Source organism: Sorex araneus, chromosome 5 (assembly GCF_027595985.1).
Source record: "Sorex araneus isolate mSorAra2 chromosome 5, mSorAra2.pri, whole genome shotgun sequence".
Taxonomy (NCBI): domain Eukaryota; kingdom Metazoa; phylum Chordata; class Mammalia; order Eulipotyphla; family Soricidae; genus Sorex; species Sorex araneus.
Window position 1 is genome coordinate 46,988,080 of NC_073306.1, and position 26,192 is coordinate 47,014,271.

A 26,192-nucleotide genomic window follows, 5' to 3' on the forward strand; every position below is an offset into this window, starting at 1 on the left:
AGTAAGGCCTGACCATCACTAGATTGGCCCTAAAACAAAAACAACAAAATAAAATTTTCCTCCGTTTTTATTATTGTTGATCATATTATTATGCTAACTGAAGTTTGTATACACTCCTGGCAGTGGTGCTTGCACTTATTTATTTTTTACTCTTAGTAAGGCACAGAGTTATGGCTGTGGTATGGCCAGAAATCACAGGGTCATAGATCACAGACAGGATAGCTGTTGAGTTCAAACTGCAGAGTTTTTAGGCTTGCCTTTGTGGGACACAAGGTTTGAACTTGTGACTTATACTTACAGGGCAGTTGACTTGAATCCTTGCACTGCCCCTCCTGGCCCTTAAAATTTTATTTTTTTTTGCAGTGTAGGCATCAAATTCAGGACCTCATATGTAGAGCAAGTGAACCACATGTAAAGCAAGTGCACATGTGTACTGTACTTTCATCATCTTCCATTAATCATCATTTTTTCTGTTTTTTGTTTTGGGGCCACACTGGTGGTATTCAGGGCTTACTCCAGACTCCACATTCACGTCACTCCTGGCAGGCTCGGGGTACCATATGGAGTGCTGAGGATTAAACCAGAATGATCCCTGTGGCAGGCAAATGCCTACCCGCTGTACTATTGCTCAGGCCCCTTCATGAATCACCTGTGAGTTGTAAAAATAATAATCTTGTATGACTTAGATGGGAGGAAACGTTTCTAGGACACATTTTCAAATGTTTATTTGAAATGTTCATTTCAGGGGTCAGAATACTAGCACAGCAGGCAAGGCACACTTGTTTGTAAGCATCCAACCCAGTTTCAATTTCCAGCACCTCATAGGCTCCCCAAGCCCATTAGGAGTGATTTCTCAGTGCAGATTCAGGGAAGGCCTTCAAACCAAACAGAAAACCCACCTCCCCTCCCACCCTGTCAACTCCCCCCCCACCTCAAACCTTAGCATTTTATTTTATTTTTGCTTTTTGGGTCACACCTGGCGATGCACAGGGGTCACTCCTGGCTCATGCACTCAGGAATCACCCCTGACGGTGCTCAGGGGACCATATGGGATGCTGGGATTCGAACCCGGGTTGGCCGCGTGCAAGGCAAACGCACTACCCGCTGTGCTATCGCTCCAGCCCCAAACCTTAGCATTTTAAAAAGCACAAGAAGGGTAGAAATAATCACTCTTAAGCACCTAACAGTGGTGAAATTCGGTGTGTTCTAAAGCAGCATCTCTTTTTAATTTTCTCTTGTGTGTATGTGTGCCACACCCTGCAGTACCTAGGGTTTATATGAGGCTCTGCACTCAGGGGTCATTCGGGGCTGGGGGATTATTAGGGGTGATGGGGATCGAGCCCACGTTTGGCCACGCGCAAAGCAAGAGCCCTATCGCTGCGTTAGGGCTTCGGCCCCTATAAAGCTGTTTTCGAACTAGTTAGAGGTTGGTGGTGGTAGCGCAGCACGTCAAATGTACCATATTACTCATTAAAAAATGGCACATTATGTACTACGGGTAATTAAGAAATCTACGGGGACAGTGTGTGTACTGGAGAACGAGGTTCTAGCTCCAGTCCCGTAAGCCCCCAGAGCGACAACTACATTTCCCACGCCCCCAGCATCCTTCAGGGAATAAACAGGATGTGAGCATTGCCAGAGGCGGTCCAAAATCACTGAAGCAAAAGAAACAAAAACAGTGGCGTCAAACTGGGGGCGCGCCCTTTAAATCGCACCGGAGGGGGCGGGGCCAGGGAGGCGGGCCAGTAGAAATCACGTGACAATGCGCCTGCGCACAAGAGTCACGTGGTGGCTGGGCCGGAGAAATGGCGGCTCCGGGAGAGAGCGGAGTTTCTGGCGGCGGCGGCGGCAGCACCGAAGAAGCGTTTATGACCTTCTACAGTGAGGTGAACCCTGAGTGAGGGATCGTGCTCCCGCGGCCGCGCTGCCAGGGCACGTTCTCGCAGCGGGCGGAGGCAGAGGGTCTCCTGGCCTGGACCGTTGGGCCTCTGCTGCCTGGCCTTGAGGGGAGGTGGGGGCCCGGGCGGGTGTGTGCGACGGCTCCGGAGGATCCCGTGGGCCACGAGGAAAGGGGCCCGCTTGGCCTCGGCGGGGTCAGGGTGAATGTGGCCAGCGAAGTGCCTGGGCGCGCTCAGTCGATCCCCCCCCCCCATGTCCGCGGGCCCCCGGACGGGTGTGGGCAGAGGCTGCGCGTTTCCGGAAGGCACCGAACCGTTCTGGCCCCATTTTCAGCCCAAACGGCAGCGCTCTCCGCTCCTCGTTCTGTTCTGTCAGTGACTGCTTCGGCCGTTCTTGAACGCCGGCACGTCCGTCATGCCTAGGTAGGCATTGTCTTTTTGTCTAGAAGAGCAACCGACTTGGAGTTCAGGGACTTACGCGCAGATAACAGCACGGAATCGGGATCTTGCAGCACCTCAGGCTAGGGTGGGAGAGAGTGTTGGGTCCAGACAGACTTCCTTTACTGTGCAGCATCACCACCCGGTACCTAGCGGTTGCGCAGCGAATAATACTGAGTAACCGAACGAACGACTGAGGGAAAGAAAGAAAACCATGCTGCTGGGAATCGAGGACTCCGGTTGGGTTCGTGCAATGCAGTACAGTTACCGGTTGTTCTTTTCCTTTATTTATTTCTCCCCTCCCCAGCCCCCGCCATATCCGTCTGTGCTCAGGGTTCACTCCTGGCTCTGGCTCTGGCTCTGCACTCAGGAATTATTCTTGGCGGCCTCGGGTAACCAAATGGTGTGCCGGGGATCGAACTCTGGTCATTCACGAGCAAGGCAGGTGTCCTACCCTATGTACTGGCTGGTCCCATCTGACAATTCTTCCAAGGCATTTATTTTGCTGTTTTTGAGTTCTCCACGGATTCAAGAGTTGACATTAAAACATAGTTTTATTCCCCCTGAGGAAAAAAAGGAGTTGATGTCTAAGAAAAGATTTTTATAAAATCTAGCCAGAAACCTATTTTTCAGGCTTAAAATAAGATTGATGGCCCTCTTAGAGTTGGTATAGATTTGAGCAATGTCTTTTCTTTCCCCCGACTCTTAGAGTTCAGCGCCATTTTGCTTCCGTCTTTTATCTCTGGGATTTATATTTGTTACAAAGTACTTTTTACAGAGTATCACATTTGAAAATGGAAATTAGCACAACTTTGTCAAAGTCTTCCCCTTTTGAAATGTCTAATTCACTTGAGAGCTTTGAGGCCTTGCAACCGCAGCTCTTCAGTAGTAATTCCGGAGGCAGAGCCAGGAGTAACCCGGGAGGATTGCAGAGGTGTGGCCCAAAACAAAAAATTCAGTGTGTTTTAAGCACTTGTATCTTTTAGGGTTTTTTTTTTTTTTCTTTTTGGGTCACACCCGGCAATGCTCAGGGGTTACTCCTGGCTCTGCACTCAGGAATCACGCCAGGCAGTGCTTGGGGGACCATATGGGATGCTGGGAATCGAACCCGGATCATGAGCAGGGCAAATGCCCTACCCTCTGCTGTCCTTTTAGCCCCTTTTTTAGGTTTTAGAGATACGGTATTGAACAACAGAAAAGTTGTGTTCTATAGAGATTCTTTCTCTATAGACCCACTTCTCTCTAGTAAGAAGACACTAGGAAAGAAGCTAGGGAGGAGCCGGGCGGCAGGCTATTGTGAAAAGAACGAAGAGGCAAAGGGATGGCAGAGAAGGGATGATTGCTACTGAAATTTTTTCCAGTCTCATTTTGACTTTAGGAATAATGCCAGTGTTTAACCCACTAGAAATTCATTCTTACTGGCATTCCTACTCTGGCAGTGACACTAAGGATGTTTTCCTGGGGCTTATTCTCTTTCCTTTTTGGGGGTGTTTGTGTGGGGAAGTGGCACATCAGGGGGTGCTCAGACCTTACTCCTGGCTTTGCATTCAGGGATTATTCCTGGTGGTGCTCAAGGGATCATGCTCAAGAGACCAAACCTGGGTTGGCTGTGTACAAGGCAAATGAGAGCTAAAGTACCCCTTGTGCTATTGTCCCTGACCTTGTTCTCTTTCCTTCTCTGTTACCTTTTTTCCTGGTGTCTGCTGTTTTTTGGGCCATACCCAGCTGTGCTCAGGGCTTACTCCTAGCTTTGTTCCTAGGGATCACATACTCATGGTGGGACTTGAGGGACCGTATGGTGCAGGGGATGAAACCTGTGTTTGTTGTGTCCGAGGCAATCGCCTTACCTACTGTACTTTCGTTGCTGCTCTTCCCACCCCCCTTTTTTTTTTGGTGGTGGGGGAGTTGCAGTCATCCTGGTGGTGCTCCCCTGGCTCTGCACAGAGATGACTTCTGGTGGGGCTTGGGGGTACTATAAGGGATACCAGGGATCCACTGGGGTCAGTTGTGTCCAAGGGAATTGTCTTAGCTTCTGTACTATCTGGCCCTAAATTTCAGTTTTCTTATCTGTGAGATGCGGATGATGGTGCTGTACTCTATAGAATTGTTGAGTTGTTAATATTTTGCCTTTTTGCTTTTTTGGGTAACACAGAGTGGTGCTCAGGGGTTAGGTTTTTTTTTTTTTTGGCTTTTTGGGTCACACCCGGTGATGCTCAGGGGTTACTCCTGGCTCAGTACTCAGGAATCACTCCTGGCGGTGCTTGGGGGACCATATGGGATGCTGGGAATTGAACCCCGGTTTGCCGCGTGCAAGGCAAACGCCCTACCTGCTGTGCTATTGCTCCAGCCCCTCAGGGGTTAGGATTACTCCTGACTCTGTACTCAGGATTTACTCCTGGTGGTGCTCAGGAGACTATAAAGGATGCTAGGGATCGAACCTGGGCTGACCATGTGCAAGGCAAACGCCCTACTGGCTTATATTGTTACTCTGGCCCCATATGTAAGGTTTTTATGGTATTATAATTCAGGGATGTCCTGAAGAGTTAGCTCAATAGCCTGAGTGTATGCTTTGTGTGTGGGAGTTGCAAGTTGGATACCCTGCACCTCATGTTACACTCAGCATCACTGGGAGTAGCTCCCTGAGAACCTTTGATTGTGGCCCCCCCCATTTTTTTTTTCCTAGTACGTGGTTACTTACAACTATTTCTCAAGTGTTCAGCAAAGTATTTCATACATGCGAACGTAAAAATTTCATTGCACACATGAGTAAGTAATATTTTAAGATAAGTAATTCAGAGTTCATTGTTGAGCTTTGCTAATGAACTTTGCTAATGAAATTCTTTTCTTCTTAATTTTAGGTGAAACAGATAGAGAAGAGAGATTCAGTTCTAACATCCAAAAATCAGATTGAAAGATTGACCCGTCCTGGTTCCTCCTACTTCAATTTGAACCCTTTTGAGGTGAGCGGATGTTGCAGTGACTTCCAAGGCGGAGAAGCACCTCACTGTGGGCCGAGCTGTTCCTCCAGGCTGCGCTGTTCCGATTAGGAGCTTCGGACAGTTTTACCATCGAGGAGCTAATTTAGAGGCAGCATGTTAAGGGAAATGAGCATGTGTCTTTTGTTTGCTTTTGTTTTGGGGCCACACCAAGTGATTCTCAGGGATTAATCCTGGCTCTGCACTCTGGGATCACTCCTGGTGGTGCACAGCAAATTACATGGGACATCAGCCACGTGCAAGGCTCGGTACCTTGCTTTGGTAATACTGTTTCTACTATTCCTCCGGCCCAAGAAAAATGAGATTTATTCTCTAGCATCTTTCAGCAACATAAACATATGCAGATTTTTCTGTGTTACGATGATAGGTTATTCTGTGATTATGAAGGGATAATTAGCCTTGAAAATTTAGACTGGACTAATTTGCTGTTTATTTTTCATCACAGTAAAACAATTACAGAAGAAATTAAAACCAGGGGATGAAAAAATAGCACAGTGGGTAGGGGCTTTCTTAGCATGTGGCTGACCTGGATTCAGTCCCTGATACCACATTCAGTCTTGCAAGCACTGCCAGGAATGACCCCTAAGTACAGAGTTAGGGGCAAGTCCTGAGCATTGCCAGACATGGCCCCCAAACCAAAAATCATAAGATAAAATAAATGTCCACAGACTGTAGAAATGCAAACATACTTTATTTTATATATACCCAGTGGTGCTCAGGGGTTACTCCTATCTTTGAACTCTGGAAGTGCTTCTGATGTGCACAGGGGATTATGTGGATGCCAGGCATCATGTGCAAGGCAAGTGCCCTACTCGCTGTGCTGTCTTTGTGGCCCCTTTTTTGTTTTCTTTTATGGCATTAAACTTTTGATTTAAAATTTGATGTCACTTACAAATATCTGAATACAGGATCGGAGAGCTAGCTCAGTGGCTGGATTACATGCTTTGCGTGTAAGGGAGATCTGGGTTTGATCCCTGGCACAGCATGGAACCCCACATATTGCTAGGAGTGACCCTTGAACACCATTGGGTTCTGTTCCTGGTACTCTACTTGACTGTGCTCAGGGATCATTCCTAGCCATGCATAGGTAGGGGTTCCAGGGATTGAGCCCAGATTGGTTGTGAGCAAGGCAAATGCGCTACCCACTGTATGTTTAATCCAGCCTCTAAATACAGTTCTGTTTCTTTTGTCGTGAATAACTCTGTAATTTATGGTAATTTAATAAATTTAAGAAAAAATGATCTTGAGAATGCTGGAGTGATAGTACAGTGCTTGCCTTGCATGAAACCCTACCTGGGTTCGATCCCCGGCATCCCATATGGTTCCCCAAGTCCTGCCAGGAGTGATCTCCAAGCACAGTGCTAGGAGCAAGCTCTGAGCATTGCTGGGTGTGGTTCAAAAATGAAAGAAGTTTTTTTTTCAAAATGAATTACTTTTGAAGTAAAGATTGATAGTTAATGAGTGAACACTTATTGAGTACATAAAATTCTATTTTGTTGTTTGCTTTTTCCCCCCCCCAGGCATGAGGTATGCTTTGGGTCATGGCAGACTGCTCAAAATGCCTCTCCTGATAGTGCCCAGGGACTGCGCTGGGACTCAAACTGGGGCCAGTTGCTTGCTAGGCATATGTCTTAACCTCTATATTGTCTTCTTTGGCTTAAAACTTTATTGAGTTGTTTGTCAACATGATGTCTCATCACCCAGAATTTTTTTTTTTCTTTTTGGGGTCATACCTGGAGATGTACAGGGGTTACTCCTGGCTCATGCACTCAGGAATTACTCCTGGTGGTGCTCAGGGGACCTTGTGGGATGCTGGAAATCGAACCTGGGTCGGCCTCGTCCAAGGCAAATGCCCTACGTGCTGTGCTATTATTGGTCCAGCCCCTCATCACCCAGAAATTCTTAGGTATGTTTTTCTTTTTTTTTTTTGCCACACCTGGCGTTGTACAGTGTGGGACCTTACATGGTATTAGGCTCAGAGGCTACTCCTAGCTCAATGCTTTGTTCTTTTGGGTCACTCCTGGTGGTCCTATGGGGACTAAGTTGTGCTTGGGGTTAAACCCAGGACTCTCACATGCAAAGAATGCCTTCTAGCCCTTTGAGGGCTCATGGTTATTAGTCTCTGTATTTGAATGTTTCTCAGTCTTTCTTTGATATACTAGTTTAACTTTTGTGAAGACGGTAGACCAGTAATTCTGTGGAAGATCTCTCTATTTAAGTTTGATATTTTTTTTGTTTGTTTTTGTGTTACATCTGGCAATTTTCAGGGCTTACTCTTGGCTCCACACTCAGGTATTACTCCTGGCGGTGCTTGGGAGACCATTTGGGATGCTGGGGATGGGAAGCTGGGTCTGCCAATTGCAGATGCCCTCCCTGCTATACTACCACTTCGGCCCTGCGATCATTTTTTTAAAGAATTAGTTGGACACTTGTTTGTCCCTACTTAAGAAACCTTGAGTTTCAGGAGAATAGATGTAAGGCTAGCATCTAGCACCGGAGATGCTGCGGCAGTTTGTAATGAACCAGTTGAGCTGGCATCAGGCCTGCGTCGCAGACAGCGGGCCCACTGTCTCTTGGTGTTTGATGGACACATAAGGCATCACCAGCTATTGTTTTGTGTTTGTTTTGTTTCTAGGTCTTACCTGGCAGTGCTTGTGTGCTAGGCCCAGCTCTGCAGTGCTTGGGGGACCAGACTTGGACCTTCCCTACACTGCTGCAGCCTTCCTCTGCCCCTTCCTTCTTTCCTTTGGTGTTGGTATTGATGTGCAGGGGTTGCACACTGTGTCGGAGTGGTCACGTGCTTAGTGGAGGTTTCCCCATGGATGATGGTGTCACCCACTTTTTTTGTGGTGGCACATGCTTAGTTGCTGTGTACCAGAGATCACAGACTTGATCCTGGTGACACAGGGATCTCAAAAGGCAGTGCTGCTGAATATATTGCACTTGGCATGTGGGACGGTAGTTTGGGGTGGTAAGGAAGCTGAGACTTGACCTTGTGTCTTGTAAGGCAGACAGTCTTCCACTGAGTCATTCCTGGACCCCATCAGTCTTTTTTGGTTCGTTTCTGATGCTTGGGAGCTGCTCTGGGCTCTGTCCAGGGTTGCTCCCGGTGGTGCTGGGGTTGAACCCAAGGCATTCTGCATGTTTTGCCCGTGCTCAGCCTGTTGAACCATCTCTTCCACCTCTGTGAATCATGTTACTAGGTTTTTCTTTATTTTGGGTTTGGGGCCACACCCAACAGTCCTGGGGCTTACTTACTCTTACCAAAGTGCTTGAGAGTCTCCAGTGCTGGGGAGGGTCCCATGGGGTCCTGGGGATCTAACCTGGGGTATCACATGCAGAGCACATGTACTAGCTCTTTGAGCCGTCTCTGAAGCATTTTGGTTTTTCTAAATCCCTGTAGGCATTTCACTGTCTTAGCAGATTACTTTGACTATTTCTTTGGTATACAGTTTTCAATTCCAGATTTACTTTCATTTCCCCCCTTCTTTCTTCCTCTTAGAACTAGTCCTCAATTCTGGTAACTTTTGTTTTTTGGGGGGCATACTTGGGGTTTCTGAGGATCACTTCCAGTGGTGCTCAGGGGACCATGTGGTACTGGGGATCAGTGCACTCGGCCTGTTGAACCGTCTCTCTGGCTCTCTACTAACTTGTTTGTTTTGGGCCACAGGGTTTACTGGCTGTGCACAGGGTTTACTCCTGGTTCTGGGTTCAGGGATCAATCGTGGTGGGGCTTAGGGAACCATATGTGCTGCCGGGTATAAAACCTGGGTCAGCCATGTGCAGTGCAACAGCCCTTCCTTCCCACAGTACTCTCTCCAGTCCCTTGTTCCTAAGCTGTGTCACAGTCCCCTTCCCTCCTCTCCCCTTGTTGCTGTTGTGGCCAATGGAGGTTTCACATGGGCCAGGCTGTGGTGCCTGTGCTCAGCTGCTGTGCTCACCGAGAATGGCTCTCCGTTAGTTGTGGTGCTTGTCCATCTGCTCGGTGAGGGTCATGCACTTACTTGAGCATCACAAGTTTTGCTGGCCAGGGCTCACTGGTGCTCATTGATGTGCTTGCCAGAGGCTGTCCTCCTTGGCTGTGGTTCTTAAACATCAGTTTCGGTGGTGGTGCTTGTCAGGGATGGAGGTGGGCCATAGCCCTTTTTATGATACTTGCACACACCTTGACTCTGGTATGGCCAGGAAAGGCTTGTGGCTCACAGATAGCGGGACTGCCAGGATCGTGCTGCGCCCGTGTGGGACACCATGTGGACTCATGGCCATAGGCTTGTTGAAGTGTGATTCTGATTCAGCTGCATTGACATATGGTTCCCTTTTCCGTAGTTCCAACTGACCTCTGCTATTTTAGTGCTGTCCTTTGGCCTTGAATACTAAGTAAATATAAGAATGGCTAGATTGACTCCAAGGATTACACTATTAAATAATTTGATTTATTTATTTATTTATTTATTTTTGGTTTTTGGGTCACACCCGGCGATGCACAGGGGTTGCTCCTGGCTCTTCACTCAGGAATTACCCCTGGTGGTGCTCAGGGGACCATATGGGATGCTGGGATTAGAACCCGGGTCGGCCGCGTGCAAGGCAAATGCCCTACCCGCTGTGCTATTGCTCCAGCCCAAAATCATTTGCTTTAATTGCATATCTTATAACAGTCCCTTCCATAGGAATGTTTTATATGATAGTTTAAAATATTTTCTGGGATCACATAGTATAGCAGGTAGGGCACTTGTCTTGCACACAATAGAACTGAGTTTAGTCTCCCAGCACCCCATATATACCCCCCAAGCCCCATCAGGTGTTTTCCCTAAGCAGCAGTGAGAGTGGCCCAAAAACAAAAGCAAAAAACAAAAAAGTGCTTGCCTTGTTTTTTTTTTTTTTTTAATTGACCTGGGTTGGATGTCCAGTATCAAGCTGGGAGTAATCCCTGAGCATCACTGGGTGTGAAGCCCCTAAACAGAACTAAGTTACCCTTCTTAATTTTTGATGCATCTCTAGTACATAGCAATATGGTGCTGTGAATCCCTCTCATGGTTCAGGGACCATGTCATCCCAGGGATGGAAAATCAGGTAGCCAGCCTCGTTCTTTTTCCTGATGAGTTGATAGGCTTTCTCTACATTTGCAAAGGTGTGTGTGGTGCTGGGTGGGCGGGAGTGGTCCATGCAGTGTTGAGGAAACATGAAGGAAAAACGAAGAAAAAAATGGTGTCAGGAAAAATGACGCAGCATTTAGTTGTAGTTTAGAAATGTGTTTCTGGGTATAGGTAATATTTTATCAGGGTGAAAGTAACGTCTGTAGTAACTTAGAACCATAGAATAGTACTCTATTATTCTATTGTTGATCTGCCCCTTTATATTTACTGCATATTTCAGAAATTACGATGCATTGTTCTATAGTCCTGAGTACTGTTTTCATGTGATTATCATATGTATAGTTATTGGACACCTCTTATGAAATATTTTTATCATTTTAATTTTGATTCCCCTAGGTTCTTCAGATAGATCCTGAAGTGACAGATGAAGAAATAAAAAAGAGGTTTCGGCAGGTAATGTACTATTTCCCTATAAACAGGCGGAGCTTGAATTTTTTTTTTTTTTTTTTTTTTTTTGGTTTTTGGGTCACACCTGGCGATGCACAGGGGTTACTCCTGGCTCATGCACTCAGGAATTACTCCTGGTGGTGCTCAGGGGACCATATGGAATGCTGGGAATCGAACCCGGGTTGGCTGTGTGCAAGGCAAACACTCTTCCCCCTGTGTTATTGCTCCAGTCCCTCTACCCTCTATTCTATAACTTCAACTCCTATTTATGTATTTTTTAATTTTTTGTCTTGAGATCACACCTGGCTCAGAGATCCGTGCTCAGGGATCACTCTTGGCAGTGCTCAGGGAACCATAGGGGGTGATGCTGGGGATCGAACCTGGGTCAGCTAAGTGCAAGGCAAGCTTCCTACCTGCTGCACTACTGCATTGGCTCTCTCCACCCCCCCACTTTTTTTTGTTGGGGGGGTCACATTTAGCGATGCTTAAGAGTTACTTCTGGCTTTGCACTCAGGAATTACTCCTGGCAGGCTCAGCTGACCGTATGGGATGCTGGGGGATCAAAGCCGGGTCAGCTGCGTGCAAGACACATGCTCCATCTGCTGTACAACCTCTCCAGTCCCTTTAATAGTCTTTCAGTGGTGGTGTATTTGGGTTACACCCAATGATGTATTATTCCAGTGGGTTATTCCTGGTTCTCTGTTCAGGGATCACTCCCAGTAGTGCTTGGGGACCAAGCACCTTAACCACTGTACTATTTCTCTAGCCCTGGTGGCAGTCTTCTAAAAAATAAAAACAAAAAAGCTACATAAAACCTGCTGGTGGCCTGAGAGAATGTAGCATATGAGGTGCTTGCCTTGCATGCTCTAACTTTGAATTGATCCCCAGTTCACGTGTCATCCTCTGAGCATTGCCAGAAGTGATCCCTGAACACAGAGCCAGATGTAAACCCTGAGCTCTGTCAGTGTGGCCCAAATAAAACAAAAACAATGTCTGGTTGGGGCCAGGGAGATGGCTCAAAAAGCCGGAGCACGTGGGAACCCCTGGCACTGCATGATTCCCCTGAGTCTGGTCTCTGGTACGACTCCTGAGCAGCCTGCCTGGACTGGTCTCCCCAGCATCAGAATTTCTAGGCATTTTATGGCACTAATTGGAAAAAATAGCACCTGCGAATATTTGGTTGTCAAAGGCCCAGTGCAGGTGAAGTTAACGAGCATGTGTCTCTTACTGACTAACCTAACTTTTCTCTACTGCAGTTATCCATATTGGTGCATCCAGATAAGAACCAAGATGATGCTGACAGAGCGCAAAAGGCTTTTGAAGGTATTTGTACATTGATCTGCTTCTGGGTTAGCCATTGTCAATGCTGGGGACTCAGTGCTCTTACCCTGGATGGGGAAAGATTAAAATGTGTTCTCTGCTCAGGGAATTGTGGTTTTGAGCAGAGCAGAATGTTGCTATTTAAGAAAAAGAATGTAACCTGGTTGTGTTAAAACTTTTATGTGCTAACATGAGGGTATTATTGCATTGCATCACTGTTTTTTCTACGTTGAAATTAAGTAATTAAAAGTATTTTACCATTGTTGAACTCTCCACGTGGTGTATTTAGCCTTGAGTGTGTATATTTACCTTTTCCCCCCAAGGCTCTGGAAGAAAAGTCATTGCTCTGGCTATGTTTTTAAAGTAGTTTAACAATCATTAATATTGTATCAGCAGGGAATGCTTGTAGAGGGCACAAGCCCATTTGCACTGCCTGAGTATAGTTCAGACTTTCAGAGGGTGTTTGCAGAAACAGTTAATTTCAATGTTTTGCATTAGCTGTGGACAAAGCTTACAAGTTGCTACTGGATCAGGAGCAAAAGAAGAGGGCCCTGGATGTAATTCAGGCAGGAAAAGAATACGTGGAACACACTGTAAGTATTTATAGTGCTGCTGTGTTTACAGGAAGTATTAGCAAGCAAGCTTTGTGATCTGGCAGGCAGCAGGGTCAAAGTTATGTCTAATGCTTATGGTGAGACTTGTGACTGTTATTGGAAAAAAATTTTGGTCCCCCCAAGCAGTGCCCAGGGTGCCTAGGGAACACTCCCTCCAATGCTCTGGTGGCCATGTGGTACAGGGGCCTCACATTTATGGCAGATGCTTGTCTCCTTTGAGCAGTTTCCTGGCCCATGACAGTGGTTTTGAGCTCTACCACTTTGCTCTAACGGGCCTGAGTGGCGTGGAGTGGTGTGTGCCTAATGCAGTGCTCACCTTTGAGCACCCAGAGTGCAGAATGGCCGGGACACTGCTCCTGCCTCAGTCCTTCTGCTGGGGTGAGAGCTGATCTGGCTGCTCAGCCAGCACATGGTGTCTCATGACCCGATTGGGAGTGTGCAAAAGTTGAGCTGCCATGGTGATTCTTGTTTATTTTGGGAGGGGGGCTTTCTCTAGTTGAAGCTAACAGGGCCACACCTGGTAATGCCTTGGATAAGCATAGGTGCCAGGGGGAGCAAACTCCTGAGCTCGGGACCCCATGCATGCAGGACATAACACCATTTGGAGTCTCTTTGACCTTGACTTTTACTCTTTGTTGAAGGAATAAGAAAGTGGGCCTGAGAGAGGCTGCAAGGGAATACAAATTTTCTTAAAAAGGTACCTCTTATATCAATAACAGGGAAGGGCTAAGGTGAAATGAGTTCAGCAATAGATGGCTGTATTACCATTTTTTGCATTACTTAAATCTCCTGCATGGTGGGGAATGTTCAGATTGCTTGCTTTCTGTGGTCGAATATTTTTCACTTCTGAGGCAAGAATCCTGAGGTATTTTATGTGCTGTTTAAGTTGGGAGTAGTGAATGTGGATGTGACCTTTTTTGGGCTGTTTTGGAATCTGAAACCATACAGCCAGGAACAGGGAGTTCAGTTTAGATGAGGACGATGAATGAATGAGGTGGATAGCCGCAGGTGTGCTGGCTTAAGTCTGGTAGAAGTTCAAAAAGTGACCTGATAATTCCTCAAGTCATGTGGTGATTACTCTCCCTCTCTGGCAGAGATTCCAAAACTCATTTGGCAAGTCGCTTGCCCTCTTTTCTGGTAAAAATCACTCAGAATCCTACCTTTAAGCAGACAGAATGCGCCTAATACCACTACACTGAGGCTACCTGCATTATCACAACACCCTGCAGGGGGCAGCATCGCGCACTTTGGGGACACTGCTCTGTAGTTGCCTGTAAAGGCGCTAACTTTGGACCTTTTGGCCACAAGGTGGCAGTACATTCCTGAAGCCGGAAGTACTTAGGGTTTTTGCTAGAGTATCAAAACAAAACCAATCGCTTATTTAATGAAATAATATTCTTCTGTGAATGGAAATAGCTAACTTTTTTTGGTTGTCATTGGTGGCCAAAGTGATAAAAAATTAGTTAACATGATGTGAAAAAGTTGGCTTAAGGGGGTTTGTGAAAATGATCAAGATTACAGTTTTTAAAAGTCAGAAAATAGTTTATAACTTAATGCCATAAATTATGTGGTGTTTTCTAAAACCTGACAGATGTATTTCCTTTGCTTTAAACTCGTAACCACAAGCTCTGAAAGATCACCGGTAATCTGTTCGGCATATCAGCGGCTATGTGGATCTGGTCTAGAATCTGATGCTCTGGGGACAGCTCCCTCTGTCTGGCTTTTATTCTTCCTGGTAGATGGGTTTTACGTGAGGTTAGCGAAGACCCTTGGCGCCCAGTGCCCGTTGTGTGCATTGCTCTTTTGGAGGGGAATGGAGGGAAGGGGAGAGGCTTCTGTTTGATATACCCATCATAAAGTACAACATATGTATGCACTTCAGTAGATAGTGTCAATGTATGTGTGTTCATTTTTTGATGAAAAAAATCTTTTTAGGTAAAAGAGCGAAAAAAGCAATTAAAGAAGGAAGGGAAGCCTACAAATGTGGAGGAGGATGACCCTGAGCTGGTGAGTTATATTTGGGGAGAGACACCTTATCTTGAGTGATTGATGAGTGAGGGAGAGGGAAGATTGGATAAGGACACATACATGCTGTAAACATTATTTTTGTTTTGTGTGAGACCTGGCAGTGCTCAGGGCTTACTTCTGGCTCAGTGCTCAGGGATTCCACCTGGTAAGTTTGGGAAACTATATGTAGTGCTGGAGATCAAACCGGGGCTGCCCATGTGCGAGGCAGTGATTCCTCCGCCCCTGAGAGTGTTTTAACACAAATATTCACGCTCCACTATCTCTGTTTTGGTTTCTTTTATTGGGAGAGGGATTGGGCCACACCCAAGAGTGTATTTCTGTCTCTGTACTTGGGAGTGAGCACTGGCTGTACTCCAGGGCCCATATGTGGTTCTTGGGCCCATAGCAGGAAGGCATGCCTTGAATCTATTCTGCTGACTCTTTTATAAAAAAATTTATTTTCAGGCCACTCCCGGAAATGCTCAGGGGTTCAGGGGTTACTCCTGGCTCTGCATTCAGGAATTGTACTCCTGGTGGTGCTTGAGGGGGACCATATTGGATGCTGGAGATTGAATCTTGGTCGATCATGTGCAAGGCAGATGTCCTACCCACTGAAATCATTCCAGCCCCCAATGTTGACTCTTCTACTAAATACTGCACACAAAGCTTTCTCCATGCTTCTACCTCCCCCCCCCCGGTTTGTTTTTTGGTGCTGGTGGTTGAACTTGAGTTATCAGGAGTTCCTGGCTGCCTGGGGTCAGCTCAGGAGCGTCATATGTCTGCCCTGTGTGCTTTCAAAGCCCGTGTACCATGTTTCAGGCCTGCCCCTCTGGGCATCCTGGTAACAGACTCTTAGCATCACCACAGTGCTGGGCTTGAACCTGCAGCCTTAGGATTGCTAGACAAGGGCTTTAGACCACTGAGCCATCTCCTGGGCCTGTGTTGTTTCTACTTTAAATTCTTTTAAAGTACATTAAAAACTTAGATATTTGTAAAGTAAACCTGAGAACCACATCCTGGGTGTTTATGGTTTTTTTCCCCCTCTTTTTTTTTTTAATATAGAAGTACTGCTATTTATTCAGCCATTGATTAAGCTGATTGAATTGGGCATGAACTCCACATTCCTTTCCCTCCCTCCCTCTCTCCCTCCCTCCTTCCCTCCCTCCCTCCCTCCCTCCCTCCCTCCCTTCCTCCCTTCCTCCCTTCCTTCCTTCCTTCCTTCCTTCCTTCCTTCCTTCCTTCCTTCCTTCCTTCCTTCCTTCCTTCCTTCCTTCCATCCATCCTTGAATCACCATGAGATACAGTTAAAAAGCTTTCTTGTTTGAGATTCAGCTATGCAGTGATTGAATTATCCCTCTACCACTGCACATTTCCACCCCCCCACCCCCCACACACACATCCGAGTCCTCATCCTGCCTCTGTGGCAGTACTCTCTCTCTACTTTTGGGCATTTTATTTTGCTTGAATTTTCCAACCACCATCAAGTCTGCCTGCCAGGGGCAGATGTAGGTAATTTATTATCCTTTGCTCATTTTGAATATCTTGGGTGCCATGGCCACGTGCTTCTGGAATCCTAGATTGTAAATGGTTGGGTTCCAGAGACATTTCTGTAGGGCACTAATCCATTTTGGGATTCACTTGGGTGTTCTCTGGACCAGGGCTGTTGGTGCGCTAAGCAGGAGTCTGGAGGCACATTGTGGATGTGACAGCCAGGCCGACAAGTGGGCAGGGAGCCGAGGAGGGACAGTCCTGTGCCTCTGCCGCCATGCGGCATGGATAGTTAGTCCTGGAACCCGCATACCTGGGCCTTGCTTGTGGAAGCTTTTGGTCGCCAGGATTCTGTCTGGAGTATCCCCTAGTCTTTATTTTTATTTTTTTGGTTTTTGGATCACACCCGGCGATGCACAGGGGTTACTCCTGGCTCTTCACTTAGGAATTACCCCTGGCGGTGCTCAGGGGACCATATGGGATGCTGGGATTAGAACCCGGGTTGGCCGCGTGCAAGGCAAACGCTCTACCCGCTGTGCTATCGCTCCAGCCCTCCCCTAGTCTTTTACAGATGTCTCCTTAGATCTAGTTGAATGACAGCTATTTTAAGTACTCAGTGTTTATTGAATATCAAGCATTCAACCTTATTATTTTTATTTCTATTTTGTTTTGGCAGTGCTCATGGGCTGCTTGCAGCTCTGTGCTTGGTGGTTCTCCTGGCGTTTTTGTTTTTTTTTTCCCTGGGGGTGTGGGGAGGATCCATGTGGTGCCAGGGATTGAATATAGGGCATTTAAAATATCTGCATGACTGTTTGAACTATCTCCCTGGGTCCTTAGACATTCAGTATTGATCAGTTTTGGGTTGAGAAAGAGCTCTGTAAGTAATAAGCCGGCAGTCAGCTTAGTTTATTTTCAGGGGGACCACACCTTGCAGTACTAGAAGGCTGCTCCTGACTCGATGCTCACAGGACCCTGCAGTGCTGGGGGTCAGTGGGGGCTCCTGCATGTAGAATGTGTGCTCTAGCCCTTTGACTCATCTCCCTACCCAGTCAGTGGTTTCATGTACTCCAGCATTAGGGATTAAACCAGGACCTTATGCATCTGAAACATGAGTTTACATTGAGCCACATGCCTGACATGCCTTAGTCAGCTTAGCTTCAAAACTAGAAATAAGCTCTTACTTCCTTATTTTTTTTAATTATTTTTTTTTTAGTTGAATCACTGTCACTGTGAGATAGTTACAAAGCTTTCATGATTAAATTTCAGTCATACAGTGTTCCAACACCTATCCCTCCACCAGTGTACGTTTCCCACCACCAATATCCCCTGTCTCTCCCCTTCCCCCCAGCCCTGTCAGCCTGTCTCTATGGCAGGCACTTTTCTTCTCTATGGCAGGCACTTTTCTTCTCTCTCTCTCTTTCCTCTCTCCAGTCTCCTATCTCCTCTCTCCTGTTTTTGTTTGCAGTACAGATATTGTTCAGCACACATCTCCAATCCAGAGTGATCCCTTCCAACCATTATTGTCATAATGGTCTCTTCTCTGTCCCAGCTGTTCTTTCATGATTAAAACAGTTTTTTTTATTTGGGCTGGGGGTTGGAAACACTTTCAGACACTTTCGAGCACTGCCGGGGAACTGTGTGTAGTGTTGGGGATTAAACCAGGGTTGGCTGCATGAAAGGCAAGTGCCTTTGCTGTTGTATTCTCTCTCTGGCCTTATTATTTCTTTATTTCCATGATGGGGATCAAACCCTGGCTTTGGGGCTGGAGTGATAGTACAGTGGTTCGGATGTTTTCCTTGCTCATGACCTACCTGGGTTCAATCCCCAGAATCCCATAAGGTACCCCTAGCACCGCTGGGAGTAGTTCTTGAGTGCAGAGCCAGGAGTAACTAACCCCTGAACATGCTGGGTATGACCCAAAAAACCAAAAATATAAAACCCTGGGCCTCACACGAGTAAGGCAGATACCCTACCATTGAGCTGCGTCTCAGTCCAACAAGCATTTGTTTTCATAGCCACATTTATTCATTTGGTGATACTTAAACCGTATCAGTACAATAGACCTTATAGTTGGTGTAGACTCTTTTGGGAGCAGCCATATGATTTAGGGTAAGAGCTGTTACTAGCCTCAAGTGCTCCTTATGCTTCAATAATTTACAGAAAAATGGAGCATTGTTTAATTCAGGGGGCTGTTTTGTAGAGTGTGATTCAAAGAGAATCTACTTTGATATTTGTGTCTGATTACTTAAACTAAAAAAATTTAAAATAATAATATATTTTGGTTTTGAGGCCACAGCTGGTTTTACTCAGGACTTACTTCTGGCTCTGTGCTCAGGGGTCACTTCTGGGATTGAACCCAGGTGTACTTTATGCAAGGCAAATGCCTTTCCTGCTGTGCTAACTCTGCAACTCCCCCCTCCCCCACCCTGCTTGTAAAATATACTTGTGATTGAAAATTTGGAAAAATTGAAAAAAAAATACATAAATTAAAAGTCTCCTGGGGGCTGGAGTGATAGCACAGCGGGTAGGACGTTTGCCTTGCACGTGGCCGACCCGGATTCAATTCCCAGCATCCCATATGGTCCCCTGAGCACCGCCAGGGGTGATTCCTGAGTGCAGAGCCAGGAGTAACCCCTGTGCATCGCCAGGTGTGACCCAAAAAGCAAAAAAAAAAAAAAAAAGTCTCCTGTTGTAACTGTCCATTGAGGAGCCTTTATTTAGAGCTCTAAATATATTGAAATATTCATTGCAGACTCTTGGACTTCTCTCTTTTTTTTTTTCTTTTTGGGTCACATCTGGCGATGTACACTCCTGGCTCTGCACTCAGGAATTACTGCTGGTGGTGCTCAGGGGACCATATGGGATGCTGGGAATCGAACCTGGGTCAGCCGCATGTAAGGCAAACGCCCTACCCGTTGTGCTATCACTCCAGCCCCTCTTGGGCTTCTATTGCTGTTGGTCTTTATTGGCTGAGTTCGAAGAATTGATTTCATTGAGCACTGCTGGGCAGGAAAAAGTGCTAGAAGGAAGTGACAAAAATTTGGAACCTCTTTTATTTTCCTTTTTACTCCATTCATCACTCCGCTCCTGTGTCTCCAGATTTTTGGATACCGGTCATATGAAATCTGCACGATTGGGGCTGGAGTGATAGCACAGAGGGTAGGGCGTTTCCCTTGCACGCAGCTGACCTGGGTTCGAATCCCAGGTTCCCATATGGTCCCCTGAGCACAGCCAGGGGTGATTCCTGAGTGCACGAGCCAGGAGTGACCCCTGTGCATTGCTGGGTGTGACCCAAAAAGCAAAAAAGAAAAAAAAATCTGCATGTTTTATTATTTTCTGTATGCTTTGTATATTTGAAATACATTGTGTTTGGGGAGTAGAGATTGTATACAGTGGGTGATTGCCTTGCACGTGCCCAATCTGGGTTTAATCCCTGGCACCTCAGGTGGTCCCCTGAACCCGCCTGGAGTGATGCTGAGCACAGCTGGATGTGGCCAAAAATACCAAAACAAAGGGAGAAAAATGTACTTGAGTGCGTTCTACTCTGGGGTTACTGGTGCCACCCCTTTGTGATCTTTGCTTGAGGCACCCAGGGTTGCCCCACTCCTCCTTTAAGACATGAACTCCTTTTCCTTCCTGCCTCTCCCCCTCTACATACACTCTCTCTGTTGAGTTAGCGTTCTCTCTCAATAATACTACTTTACTTCACTAAAAGGTAAAGTACAGTTCTTGGCAGTTGACGGACAGACAGGAGGTTTTAAAGATAGAGTTCTATTGTTAAATGGTTTTTGTTTATCTGGATTTTGGGCCACACCTGGTGGTCCATGGCTATTTCTGATTTGGTGCCCTGGGGGACCATGTGGTACTGGGGACTGAACCCAAGGCTCCTGCATACTCCTCCCTCTGTGCCATGAGCCTGCGGACACCCAACCCTGTTCCCTCTTAAAAGAGCTATCCACCTCCCAGTACCGTCGTGGCCCCGGCCTCTGCCACCTCCCCAGACCCTGTGTACGGTTGTCATTTCTGTTCAGTGTATCAGGTAGAACATAAGTTCAGCACCATGCACAGATCCAAGATGATGGGTTTGAACAAAAGAGTGGTTTGTTTCTTTGGGAAGATGGCCATAGTCTGGCTGCCCTGGGCCTATTTCACCCAGACACCCAGCTTCCTCCTTTCTGTCATTCAACTTACGAGGATGTGACTCGCTCTTTGAAGTCCAGGCTGTGTCATCATGTCAGCTCAAGTGCCAAACAGCTGAAATGAGGAAGAGAACAAGTGGGGATAAACACTCTCCCTGTGAGAACATTCCAGGAAGTGGCTGCCTCATTTCTCATTGGCTGAAACGTGAAATTCGATTGGCTCCGCCTCGCCAAGGAAGCCTGGCTTTTAATTGCTGGTTCATGACTGCATCTGGAGGACAGATGATGGGACAGGGAGTGGCTCTCCCACACCCATAGCCTGTGAGAGTAGTTACTTCTAGAACCAGCGAGGTGCAAAGAATCATCATAAAACATTTGTGAAATGAAATGATGAAATGTATCTTGGGAAATTTTCAGGAACAAAGGACCAGGCCTAGCGATAGCACAGCAGGTAGGATGTTTGCCTTGCACATGGCACATGGGTTTGATCCCTGGCACCTCATATGGTCTCCCAAACACTGCCAGGAGTGATTCCTGAATGCAGAGTCAGGAGTAACCTCCGGAGCATCACCGGTGTAACCCAAAAGAGGCAAGAGAAAAAGAAAAAGCACCAAAAAACAAAGAACAAAGGTTCGGGGCCAGGAGTTTGCACAGTGGTCAGGGCATGTGCCTAGCCTGGTGTGTGCAGGGATCCCCAGGCCACCAGGTCCCAAGAGTATTATAGGTGCAGCCCTGTAGACCCCTTGAGAACTGCCTGGGTGGTCTGGGAATCCCTGACTCCAGGTTCTGACCAACACATAGTTCCCAGGTGCTTGCACTGAGCCGCTAACCCAGTCAGCCAGGAATCCATCAGAGTGGTGGGGCCCCTGGAACTCTTGAGCGCGGCCTTGGAAGTCCCTCACCTAAGTAACAGCAGCTGCAGAGAAATCCCAAATGGTGGTAAGCAGACAGAATTGTTTCCTTCTAAAACAGCAGAATTAGTTGCTTTTTAGTGAGGAGTGGGGTTCCAGTGGATGACAAACACGGGGCAGGTAGAAAGGTTTCTTAGGCGGGTGTGTTCTCTCCTGAGAGAGCATCATTAAGATCTGAAGAATCTTCTTTTTTCCTATACTGGACCCCAATTTTGTTTTAAACTGCATCTAAAAGAACTGATTGAAGTCACTGGTTGAATTTATTTCCTTTCATTGTTAATTTTCTTTTAGTTCAAACAAGCAGTATACAAACAGACCATGAAGCTATTTGCTGAGCTGGAAATTAAAAGGAAAGAGAGAGAAGCCAAAGAGATGCATGAAAGGTACGTGTTTACACATTTGCATCAGCCGTCTCTGAACCCCGGGGTCCACTAAGATTTAGCTTTGGGAGTCTCCTGATACAAGAAAGCAGAGTGAAGCTTGTGATTTCAGAATTTGTCTGAAGGAGTACCTTGAAAAAGCCACAGTTTTTTTCCCTTTCTTAGTATTTTTTTGTTTTTTGGCCACACTCTGCTGTGCTTAAAGCTTATTCCTGGTTCTGCACTCAGGGATCACTCCTGGCGGATCTCAGGGGACCATATGGGATACTGAGGATTAAACCTGGGTTGGACATAGGCAAGCAATAGTCCTACCTGTTGTACTATTGCTCCGGCCCCTATAGTTCTGAATCATCAGGGCAAACAGCTCTTTTGACCAAGGGAACAATAGACCCACACTTAGGAAGATTATAATTGAAATGCTGTTTTCTTCCTGATTTCCTGCTGTGAACCGGGCAGTTAAGAGGCCAGAACTGTGTTTGTTTTTGAGTCACACCCAGAGGTGCTCAGAGACTCTGTGCTCATGAGTGACTCCTGGCAGTGGCAGGGATTTGAGCTGGACTTGGTGGCACTCAAGGCAAATACTGTCCCCTATACTATCCCCTGTGCTATCTCTCCAGTCCAGAATTTGTCATCCTAATCATTTTGTGTTTTTTTTGGGGTGGGGGTGGGGGGTAGGGATCGGGCAGGATACACCTAGCAATGCTTGGCGGCTACTCCCAGCCCTTTTCTTGGAGGGTGGTATATGATGAGGATGAACTCCAGAATCTCCACCCCACCAAACAAGTGCTCTGCCCTTCAGCCCTCTGAGTGCTCTCTCTGGCTCCAGAATCTTGTGTGATGAGTGGGTGTAGTTTTGGTGGCAGTGTAGCATTTTACAGTAGTTCCTAACAGAACACCCATTGTCTTAAACTCATTTTCCTTTTCGCAAGAAATCTTGTTAAAGTAATGTCCCTCCTCTCCCCTCCCTTTGGTAGTGGTGAGTTGAGGGGGCATGGGCATACTGCATGCTCAGCCTCGGTGCTCCCCGACCTCGCCCTTTCTGCTGCAGTGCTGTCTCACATACTCTTTAGTCGGGGCTCCTTGTTAGGGCCGTGGTACAGGAACAGGTAGGGTCTCCCTTCCTGGCTGTGTGCTGGGTGGTGGGGAGGGGCAGGGGAGCCCCAGACAGCAGAGCATCCAAGCCTTGGTGCTGTGGGCACCACATGCTTGCAGGGCAGACGTGGGGCCAGTGCTGTTCCTCCAGGCCCTCACAGGGAACCTTTCTGTGTATTTAGTTTCGATATTTGTATTGTTGATTGGTGCTTAGTAGTTAGCAGGTTCTGCTAGTTAAGGTGCTTGATGTGTGTGTGTGTGTGTGTGTGTGTGTGTGGTGCTCGCACATTCACACGCACTTTTTGGGCTATACCAATAACTGGGCTTCCTCCTGGTTCTGCGCTCAGAAATTACTCCTGGTGGTGCTTTGGGATCGAACCCAAGATGGCTGTGTGCAAGGCAGGTGCCTTACCCACTCTACTATCGCTCTGGCCCTGGAATGCCCTTATTTGGGAAGAGGGTTCTGGCTGGGATCTTGAGAAAGAGCCTCTATTCCAGAGGCCCTCCGCTGAAGCAAGGTGGCCTGAGCCCTCCAGATAGTTTTCTCACAGACTGCACTTGGCACCTCTAGTTAGTGTTTGCAGCGGTGTGGGAATTCTTGTTCCTGCCCCCTCTGCAGGTGTGTTTAGAAAAGAAATTTGGAGCTGGGGCATAGTACAGTGGGTTGCCCCACACGCATGCAGCCAAGCCCAGTTTGATACCCGATTGCCACATATAGTCCCCCGAGCAGAGCCAGAAAATGTGTTGAGTGCTTTCCCTGGTGGGCACGTATAGAACTCCAGGGAACTGACGTCACTGTGGCTCCCTCGATAGCGTGACTTCAGTTAGACTGGACTGCTGACTTGAATGAATCTGCTTCAGTGCAGGTGCCTGAACCGGGGTGGTTCTCAGTCTCTGAGAGTCTAATGACTTGGTTTTCTTCCTAGGAAGCGGCAAAGAGAAGAAGAGATTGAAGCTCAAGAAAAAGCCAAACGAGAAAGAGAGTGGCAGAAAAACTTCGAGGTAAATTTTAAGCTAACCAAGGGAATCTACTCCAGGGAAAGAACTCAAGTCTCAGCACCTTGGTTCCAGGGTGGTCCTGGGACCCGTAGGAGGATCTAGTCTGGGGCAGGGTATAGGCTTTGGAGGCAGCTCTGTCCCATTGCAAAGGGCAGTGGGTCCCCAAGCGTGGCCTTAGTCTGTGCTTGCTGCGGTGCTCAAGGATCAGAGTTTGCACGTCTGATTTAGGCAGTTTTGTGCAACTTGACGTCTGTTTATAGGAGCTGGGGTTCTTAATGGCGTCCTGCTTCCAGATAAGACATGTGATTTAGGAACTTGACTCCTAGGACACCCTGGTCACAGGTTTTTCCCTAAACCTCAGACTGGGGATTTGAGTCTCTGGGTGACTCTTCTGGAAGGCTCGCGGCACAGCAGGGATTTTGGGTAAATTCGTAATGGCCTGTGCTAAATGGCACACTTTTTTTTGTTTTGTTTTGCTTTTGGGACACATGTGGTGGTAGTTAGGAGTTGCCCCCAGTGGTGTCCAGGGATCCTTTGTTTCTGGGGATTAAACTCAGGGCCCCTGCAAGCAAGGCAGTTGCTCCAGCCCCTGGAGCCGTCTGCCCTTCTTCCCATTGCATCATACACTGCTTTCGGGGTGCGCTGTCACTCTGTTGGACCTGCAGGAGTGGGAGAAAGTTCCCTGCTGTCCTTGGACTGTGCACAGGGCTGAGCTGGTGGGCAGGGGCACAGCAGGGCCCTGCCCAGTTGGTGCTTTCCACTCAACCCTCTTTTTTGCTTAGGAAAGTCGAGATGGCCGTGTGGACAGCTGGCGAAACTTCCAAGCAAATACAAAGGGGAAGAAGGAGAAGAAAAATCGGACCTTCCTGAGACCCCCCAAAGTAAAAATGGAGCAGCGCGAGTGACCGCCTAGAGTTGGGCCGCAGACCTTTCTCCCACCATCTCCCTTCTTGCTTCGAAGGACTCATTCTGCCCCCCCATTTCCACCCCAACATAGAGTAGTACTTGCTTTTTAGTCCATTTTGTTTTCAATACAATTTAATACCGATCAGAGAAATTCTTTTGTACAATGGAAAGAGGGGCTCGGTTGGAAGTGGAACCACCTCCTCTTACCCCGTAGACCAACCCGGAGTGGAAGGTGCCTCCGCCCGGCTGTCTTCTCCTCCCACAGCCTGTAACTTAATGTTTTGTACTCCACTGGATTGTGATGGTTAGGAACTTTGTGTAGAGTTTGTGGAAATCATCCAATTAAACATGTTGCTTAAAATGGTGTGGCCATGACTTTCAAGCTGAGTGGGGTCCCCATGGGAGCCCCTTGGCTGCAGAGCTTGTTTCTGGGTGTGGCTCCTTCAAGGCTTTCTCCTTCAGGGAAAGGCATGACCTGACACCGCAGCCAGTCAGTGTGGCATGAGCCAGCGGACACCCAACCCTGTTCCCTCTTAAGAGAGCCATCCACCTCCCAGTACCGTCGTGGCCCTGACCTGCATTCGTTAGAGCCGATCCTCTGTGTGACACATGTTTATACACTGTCATTCATGTTTTCTGCAGTGATGTGTGAGGTACGAGGCCAAAGTTACTCAGCATGGAAATACCTTGGAGCTGGAGAGACCCAGCTCCCTGTCATTGACTTGCTGGACCTTTTCCTTTTTTGGCTATATTCGGGGCTCCTGGCGCTTATCGTTTGGGGAGTCACTCCTAGAGAGACTTAGGGAACCATATGGGTGCTGGGAATTGAACCTGGGTTGGCCACATGCAAAGCGAGCACCCTACTCACTACTATCTCCAGCCTCTGAACTTGTTTCCTTTTTTGTTTGGGGGCTACACTGGTGGTTCTCAGGGGTTACTCCTGGCTTTCTACTCAGGGATCATTCCTGGCAGTGCTCAGGGGACCATATAAGATGATGGGCATCAAACCCAGGTTGGCTGCCTGTCAGGCAAGTGTGCTCCCTGCTGTACCATCACTCCGGCCCCTGAACCTGTTTCCTCCTGCATAGAATGAGGTTCTAGATTCACTGCTCTCACAGGGAGTATTATTCATGGCATAAACAGGTCACTACCCAAGGACTCTGCATGTTTCCGGACACACTTATTACTGTGTAAAATGAAGATATTTGCTATTTTGAGGATTAAATAAGATAATGCATGAAAATACCCAGAGTAACAGCATCTATTCGAACGTCCAGCTGGCTCTGGGAATAGAGCATCGGGTTCTGTGTTCTATGGGTTTGGTATTGGGACCACACCCGACGGTGCTCAGAGGCTGCTCCCAGTTTGTGTTCAGTGTCGCTTCCGGCTGTGCTTGGGAGACTTTGTAATGTGAGGGGTCAGTCCTGGCCTCCCACGTGCAGAGCCCCCTGGGCCCTCTCTGGC

At 47.3% G+C, this 26,192-nt stretch overlaps 1 protein-coding gene across 1 annotated transcript; it reads left to right on the forward strand.

Annotated features, from left to right (window-relative positions):
* Positions 1-1,763: 1,763 nt before the first annotated feature.
* Positions 1,764-25,948, forward strand: DNAJC8 (DnaJ heat shock protein family (Hsp40) member C8). The gene is made up of 9 exons (XM_004603509.2): positions 1,764-1,886; positions 5,195-5,296; positions 10,822-10,878; positions 12,129-12,195; positions 12,691-12,785; positions 14,742-14,813; positions 21,643-21,734; positions 23,750-23,825; positions 24,605-25,948. Exons 1-9 carry the CDS (start codon positions 1,806-1,808, stop codon positions 24,725-24,727), a joined length of 765 nt encoding a protein of 254 aa, XP_004603566.1. The 5' UTR covers positions 1,764-1,805; the 3' UTR covers positions 24,728-25,948.
* Positions 25,949-26,192: the final 244 nt, after the last annotated feature.